The sequence below is a fragment of the Chaetura pelagica genome, unplaced genomic scaffold, assembly GCF_000747805.2.
Source record: "Chaetura pelagica isolate M959 unplaced genomic scaffold, ChaPel_1.0 scaffold456, whole genome shotgun sequence".
Lineage (NCBI taxonomy): Eukaryota > Metazoa > Chordata > Aves > Apodiformes > Apodidae > Chaetura > Chaetura pelagica.
Window position 1 is genome coordinate 121,346 of NW_009953574.1, and position 8,314 is coordinate 129,659.

An 8,314-nucleotide genomic window follows, 5' to 3' on the forward strand; every position below is an offset into this window, starting at 1 on the left:
ACTTTTCAACTTGATTAATTATCAGCTGAAGGTTGGCCTATTCTACTATTTCTTTGACAGGGAAGATAAAAATAGCCTGGAGTGTTGTGGTTTTTGTTTGGTTTTGTTTGCTTGCTTGTTGTTTGGTTTTGTTTTGTTTTGTTTTTCCCACTTGCCATATGTATTCACCTGTCCCATTAGCAGCAGCAGCAGATTTTACTGCCTTTTTCTCCTGTTAGCCATCTAGAAAGAACAAAGCTGGGCAACACTGATCTGGAGCCTGGTCTGCCTTGCATGATATCAGCATATGGATTGCATGAGTTTCAGTTGCAGAACCAGCAGAGCAATTTCCTTCTTTTCAGGTCAAGCCATCGATCATTTCCTGCAGTCCCACTGAGCATAAAGAGGTTGCAGGTTTGAAACAAAGGGCCCTGTGAGGTCTGCAAGTCTTCATTAATTCTTGGTGTCTGGGCTGAGCGTGCAGAAATAGCCATGGGGTGAGTCCATCCCTGGAGCTGTTACCTGGGCAAGTGTCAAGTCAGATGGACTTACTGACCATAATGAAGATAGAACTCTAGGATGAGATTTTATTTGTCTGTTTATTTTACAGATTTGCCTTTCACAGTAGAGTTCTACTTTGGTATTGTGGCAAATTCATGAGACCTGCTGCAATGTTAGGCAGGAATACTCTGCTGCATACACAGTCTGGTGGGACAGCACGAGGAAGACAGAGCAGAGACAAGTGGAATTGTAAGACTAAAGAACCCGTCCTCAGCTGCTCCAGTGGGGCTCATGTTATATATGAATTAATTTAGTAATCTCAGCTGAGTGACATTTTTCCAAATGCAGAAGTGTCACCAAATGGAATGATTCATTGTGATTGGCACACTCCCTAGAAGAGGATATTACTAGTCAGGGCTGAGGACATGTTAGATCAGGACTGGGGTGCACTGATGAGCCTGGAGACTGAAGGAAGGGCTGCTGCAAGTCAGGATGAGTTTGCAGAACTGTGTGGGAGCTGCACTCTGCCTCTGACACAGAGCATCTTCTGAACACATCACTAAAAAGCACTGATGGCTTTTCTGACACAAACAGCACATGTATAAAACCTCCACTCTGCCAGTTTCTCTTTTGATCCAGGTGGTTAAACTGAACTTGAGGCTTTTAGTTTTATTAATTGAAACATACAATTGATACTTTGACTCACAACAGAAACTCAGAGTGGACTTCAGTAATTCACTTTATTGCTTCAGATGACCCTGAAGTCAGAGGAGCAAGAAACAGAACATCTCATCCATTTTAGAGCCCACAGAGTGGCATCTGTTCTAACTCCAGCTGTTGGTGTGTGGCTGGCACTTCTCTGGGGGCTGGCACCTCTTGCAGGTAACTGAAATAACTCCAGATACCTTTGCTAGCTTGAAATAACTCCAGCAACCTCTGGAGATGTGTCTAGCCAAGGAAGCTGATCCTCTATGCACATCCCTCCTTGGCCATAGCAGAGGAGAGAAGGTTCAAGAAAAGAAAATCATAATAAAATCCAGCTAACTTCAAACAAAAGAGATCTGGTGGAACATCCTTCCAGCACATGGGTGTTTCCTGTGGCATGGTGCCCAGTGCTGTGCTAGCGATCCTAAGCATGACAGATGAAGTTTGATACACACAGTGACTGAGAAAAATTGCTGGTTGTCAGAACATCAGCAGCCAAAACAACAGCTATGTTTATTGACTTCCTAATTGCAGTATAATCTTAGATATTGGTAAACACATTGTTGTCCAACCTGATGCTCTCAGTGGAAGCACTGCTCATGGCCTTACAGAAAAGGTGGCAGCTCAGCTTCATCCTGACCATGCATATTAAACTGTCACCATAACACATTGATGTATTGCTGTACTGGGTTTTTTAAGAGCTGATGTTCTTCCTCTCCATCTTTAAATTGCTCAGGTTTGAGGTCTTACAGCCAAAAGCAATCAACAGATAAAATCCACACATGTGCATATTAGAAAATACAAATATAATAGGAGAGTACAAGGAGAGTAAGAAATTATTCACACTAATGGAAATAACAGAATTACCCAGGGGAATATCAGCTTTAGGATTCTGAGGATCAGCAGCAAGGCTCATCTTATGTAAACTTGCCTTGCTCTTGCATCTCTCCAGACTTTTTAATATAGATAATTATTCTACTTACCTTAATTGAAGTTAGCCTTCCCTTCAGCAAGATGTTGGTCTAGATGACCTCCACAGGTGCCTTCCAACCTTGGTGGCTCTTTCTCCCCACTATTACTCCATTTTACAAGCAGAATGACTGATACAGAGGCTGGATGTATTAATGACATAGTGACAGGAAACACAGGCCAGAATTCAGAAGGTCGGGTGGTGACCCTGTCCCTTTGCATGACAGGGCTGTAGCCAGGAGTGGCAGCCCAGGGGTCTGTGTCACACCCACCCAAACTAGGGAGCAAGAAGTGGGTGGAGATGGTTGTGGCCACTGGGATAACATGAGCTTCATTATGGCTGTGGGGCAGCATCCAGACCAGGCACTAAGTGCCACCAGGGTCACCCACAGATACAGAGACTACACACACAGTGCTCCAGATCCCTCCTTACTCCTTCACCATTCTCCAATATTTTTTTCAGCTTATTCCTGGAAGCACTTTTGACCCTGTCTGGAGTGAACAGAAATGACGTAGAAGTTCCGGGATGATATTCCCTGGAAATGTAACCTAAGAAAGCACATTGCAACTTAGAACCAGTGCACACTGGAACAGGCAGACACAGCTCATGGGCAACTGCCTTTGGAAAGATTCCCACTGGAAGAAGGTAGGAGTTCTGTGATTCTATGATTCTGTGAGCTGGCTGTCCACAGGAACAGAAGGAAAAACATCCAGTTTGCCTTCCCCTGAAGTTTGCCATTGTCCCTGTACATAAAACCACCAAAGATTCCACCAGATGATGTTATATTTTGAATGTATAAGCACCAAGTCATCTTGCTGTCACTTGCTGTCACTCGGTGACTTTAAGCACTCCACGCACCACTGGTGACAAATCCCCTGCAGTTTTTCATCTCTGTTCCCTAGGGTGCTTTCCCTGACAATGGGATGACTCAACTCAGTGATGTTGACTAGATGAGCACATGATTTCACAATAAAATAATCAGTCACTTTTGTAAAAAGAGCAAATTTGTGCAGCCATTTGGAAGCAAAAAGCAAAGTGCAGCCTAAAATTCCTTTTATTTACAGTGGGAAATGAAGCAGGACTAAGATGATTAGAACTGTAATTAAACAAGAGAGTCAAATCCACAGATATGCACAACATACAGAAAAGGGTTGTCAGAGAGACAGCACAGAAGAATCCTGAAGTATTTTTTCCACTGCAAGCCCCAGGGACATCACTCCTTAATTTGATCTGTAGCAAGAAGCTATCTCCAAAAGCCCCTCTATTTACCTTGGAATAAAAGCAGGAGAAGGTCTAGCTAATTTTCTCACTGAAAAGCTGCTGCATACAGAGTACATGCAGAGATACTGAAATTTGAGCTTCATTGCAAATGGGAAAAAACAATTTTCTAAGTATGGCAGGGGAAAACCCCAGAGGAGATTGTGTCTGCAGCCAAGTAAAGCTTGTCTTTGGCTCCAGTCCTGAATTATATCCCTTTCTGTCATTTGCCAAACACCAGCTCAGTTCTCTAGATGCTGCTAACATCCTAATATCTTACTGCATTTAAGTACCATCCCTGCTCTCCTTCCCTGTTTTATACAGCTCTTGGCATGTTTTCAATATCTTTCCTAAACCGCATCCGAATTCACTCCCATTAGTTTCAACAGCTCGTTGAGAGGCAGATAATCCACCCTTTGTCACTATGGATTGAGTCCTGTCTCAAAAAAGGAACAACTCCATTTAATCAAAGAAAAATAGCTATGAATAAATTTGCCACTGCTAACAAGCTTGGCTGGGTCAGAGCTTTGTGTGCTGGAACAAAGACTTAAGACCCTGAAAGACGTTGGTATTGCAGTGGCTGTCCCAGTCAGTCTCTCTGCCATTCATATCTCAATGCACTAGATCACTTGTATTTTGTTAGATGGTGTCTTACATTGCAGGAAGAGCACCTGTCAGCTCCTTACTAAGTAAGTACCTGCCATGCTTTGGGTCTAATTCAATGTGACCTCTTTATCTCTATTGTATAGGAGGTCTCTCCTTCTGCCCTACCTGTTTCCAGACATGCAAGACAGAGCCAAACTCAGCCCTCAGCTAAGCCAGAGCAGTGCCCAGGGGAAGGCAGCATTCCCAGCTCTCAGTCATGGATTCATTCATGCAGGGCTGGGAACCCAGTGGGCAATGGAAACTGTTAAAAAAAAAATCACAGGAAACAACTTTCCCACTTGACAGCAGGGTTGGGGAGAATTGTTCTGTGTCCTGAGGGAAGCCCAGGATCTGGGATGTTTGAAGGCTGAGGGGCTTTATTCTTCACAGAAGCAGATAGATACTGCAGAACCTTATCTACAGAGATTTGTTTGAAGCTGGAAACACATCTGCTTTGGCCTTACTCAGAGTCCCATTCCATGAATGTTCATGCAAGTGAGTTCTCTGCAAAAGTCAGATTTGTATCTGTTTTCAGTTCAAGCAGCAAGTAAATTTTATGTGAGCCTGCTTTGTGATGTACAGGGAGACTGTTTCTATTCCAAGGGTAGAAACAGTGCCCCTTAATGATAAGACCATTAAAAACCAAGAAGTGCAGCTCAAATTGCAGAGCAATAATAAGCAAGAAGAATCTTGTAGCATAGTTTTGAAAAAAAACAACAACCCAGTGCACCTGAGAAACACCACAACCTGCTCCTAGCTGTTCACTAGAAAAGAAAAGAACCTTCACTGGATGAACTGTTGGTTATGAAAGTGTTCAGCTCATTTCCAAGAGCAACAAACCAGATGAAGCCATGTGTTCATCCCTTAGCTTCCTAACTGCTGGAAGTGGGCAGAAGAGTCAGGTGATTTCAGAGCTGTTGTGCTTACCTTTTGGTTTATTTCCATTAAAAACATCTAGCTACACCAACTGTAAGGAGAAAAAACAACCCCACTCTATTCAGCTTTTCCTTACCTCCCATCTCCTTACTGATTCTCTATGTCTGCAAGTGACACTTTAACTAAAAACCTTCTGACTCTAAGCAGGTTGGCGATGCTGTTCCACAGCCCCAGCACAGCACAGTGAGCAGATTATTAATCTAAAGCAAAGCAGCACAACCAGGGAGTCTAAAACCACAAGGGACACCTGAGTTGCTCCATTTGTACAGCATTCAGCAGAGGAGAGGAATGGGCCCTGCGTGCAGATTGTTTGGTGCCTGTTTGCAGTCACAGCCTCTTCTGTGGTGTAAAGGGTCAAGTCTACAGAAGCCCATACCCAGTAATGCTGTTGTGCTTCTCAGCAGCCTCATATTTCCTGAATTAAGCTGCTTTAAAATTTTTCTGCTCTGAGAAGCTACTTCAGAATCTATTTGTGACAGTCAAAATTCTAAAATACAGGCAAAACCTGTGCTCCCTAAGGCTGTTTCTTGAGGCAGCTATTGCTTGAGTAGTATTGAAGTGAGAAAAACAAACTCTGAAAGCCAAATTAATGTCTAGTGTCATTCAGCTGACCTGAGCATCAGTGTGCCAGCTGTGGGCCTGGCCATGCACATCCATTGTGCTCACAAAATGGCAGAATCCAGTATCTGGGGAGGACTGTGTGCACACTGACTGCAGCTGGTTATTGAATTGTATCTAACCCCCCCATCTCACTGTGTTCCTGGCACTGTTCTCTTTATAACTCTTGTAAACTCATATTCCAGGAGCCTGGCAGTGTGGGTGTTCAGTAATGCCCCCTCCCATCCTTCACTCAGTAAAAATGGCACAATAAATTGTTTCTTGTTTTTCTCAAATGTTTCCCAGACAAAATGTAATTTTCACCTGCATTACACAAGACTTCACTGTTTTGTTGATGGGGATGTTGTGGTAACTTAGCTGCCTGTTAAACACCTCCTAACTGGTGAGTGACTCATACAAATGAGACCACAGGAATTGCTTGGTGTGGGACACACCATACCTACAATTTGTCTTACCTTTCTCTGCAAAACAAAGATCTTTAAGCCAGTCTCCAGGTTGGAAAATAGTTTTACAAAGCTCCTCTCAGTAGAAAGCCTGTTTGTTCCATGCCTGGGGGAGGCACCACTGAGAGGAAGTCTGATGGTGGCCCCCATACGAGTGGCAGAATCAGTGTCAGCACTGAGAGCCTGGAGCAAGATCAAAAGAATTAGAGGTTCCCGTGTTACAGGGGGATTTCTGTAATAAATGTGACGAAAAAGGACAGAAGAAAATCTGTAGTCTGAAGTTGTGAGTTGTACTGAAGAGTTCAGCAAGGCTGTGACATCGTCTTGGTGGCCTTGTACAAAACAGTCACTGCTCTGTGTCAGTTTTCTTCATCCATCAAATGAGGTTTTAACACGCTGAAGCCACCCTTCTGATGGGTGCAGGGCTGGTCTCTGGATGTGCCTACAGAGTGCACCAGTGCAGGAGCCCCCTGCTCTAGTTTGGTGGGGGTCTGCCTGGCTCAGTGCCCACCTGAAGTACCTCAGTGGTGCTGCTCTGAGCTGTACGGGTGTATTTACACCTGACATTGCAAAGGAGAGGCTTTCAAGGGGGCGTTTTGCTCAGCTGAGATGCTGCAGCCCTTCAAGGGAACATGCTGCATTACAGTGACATGTCCTTCTTGTTCCACTCCACCACAGCTCTGTCAGAAGCAGGAGTTACTGGTGACTCCACCTGGTACTCTCAAAGTACTTTCCTGGCACCTGGAAAATCCAGCTATTTCTTTCACTGTCCTGCCACTGGTTACCACAACAGCCATGTTCTTTCTTACTAAGGAGTGAATTCTCTGATGGAGCTAATGCACTGCAGTTTGATTTTTTTTTTTAAGCTAATGCAGTGGAGTTTGATTTTTTGAAAGCATTCCAGCTGGTTACAGCTCTGGTTACTTATAGGAAATGCAGCTCAACCTTGTCTTAGCAAAGAGTCTGATCAATTCTGCTTTTCTAAATAGCATCTTTGCAAATGAGAAAGCAGCACAGAACATGAGAAGGTGGACAGGTGACATATCCTCTTTTAAAATCCTATTCATTATCGATCTGGGTTGTAAGATCCTTTTTTATTATTTCACCCTTCTCCCCAAATACACTCACAATTTATTTGCTAAGTTGGCCTGGTTCTCTGTGAGTCACTTTCTTTTGTACCCTTTGCTTCATCTCCTCAGGTTCAGTAAATGCAGATTTCTGGTAGAAGATGTGGGTACAGATCTGAAGGATCCAAAAAGGAGCAGCAAACCTGCTGCTGTGCCAGGTGAGCGAGAGCAAGGTCTAGGGGGGAGAGCATCTCCCTCCTTTACAGTGTACCTGTAACAAAGGTGGGTTAGCATTGCCTTTGCTTTCACATTTCTCACAGGTTAAGCTGAATTAATATGTTTCTCCACAGTGAGCCAGCCTCAGCATCTCAGTTCTGCTCTGTGCTTTGCCCTGTTACCATGAGAAAAGCTCCCTGGCACCTTTTATTCCTTGGGACTCCTGTTCAAAACTGATCTCTGTAGCACAGTAATAGTTCAGGAGCAGGCAGTGAGGGTGATGGTGTCTGGCTGAGAAGTGTTTCTGTTACTCCACTTTCTTCTACTTCTCATCTCAACGTGTTTATTTCTTCCCTCAGTTTTTATTTCTTGCCTTCTCTGTGTGTGTTTTCCTTCGGGAAGGGGAGGAAGAAGTGTTGCTATTACCCCTGCACACCCTGTAGGGTCCCCTTCAGTGATCCCCACCCAGTGATTAGTGTTGCAAGCTACCATCAGCCTTCTACAAATCCCCGGAGAAGATAACAGGGGGAAAAAAAAAGAGACTTCAGATTGATGTGCAGCAGCAATGCAAGGCCCTCATTAAGGAGTGCTGCCCCCGCTAATTGCAGCACGTGCAGGTGCAATCCCACCACCTGCCTGTCTCGCCCTACCTGCAGGTGAGCAGGGGGGGTTGGTGTGAGCTGCAGGAGCTCGTCGTGTTGCTTCATCCTGAGAGCAGCCTCCGACAGGGGCAAGGACTGCAGTGGGTGGGATCTGTGCCACGGCGAGGGCCCAGGTTTCCTGCCAGCTGAAGGAGCGCCAGCGGATCCCTGCTGCCCTCCCCCTCCTCCCCGCGTTACCTCTCGTGTAAATTGCATTGTAATCGGCCCCTCAGGGAGCCCAGAGTGCCCTTCTGGCTGGGACCTGCAACAGGCACTCGCACCAGCGCATTGCAGGAGCGCAGCGCGTTGCTGCCCTGAGAGCAGCCCGGGGGGGCT

The 8,314-nt window shown here is 45.1% G+C and overlaps 1 protein-coding gene across 1 annotated transcript in view; it reads left to right on the forward strand.

Annotated features, from left to right (window-relative positions):
• The first annotated feature begins 471 nt into the window (after positions 1-471).
• MTMR8 (myotubularin related protein 8) overlaps positions 472-8,314 on the forward strand; it is a 31,631-nt gene continuing 23,788 nt past the window's right edge. Inside the window, exon 1 of the mRNA XM_009999676.1 lies at positions 472-476. Within this exon, the coding sequence (XP_009997978.1) occupies positions 472-476 (5 nt within the window). The remainder of the gene's footprint in view (positions 477-8,314) is intronic.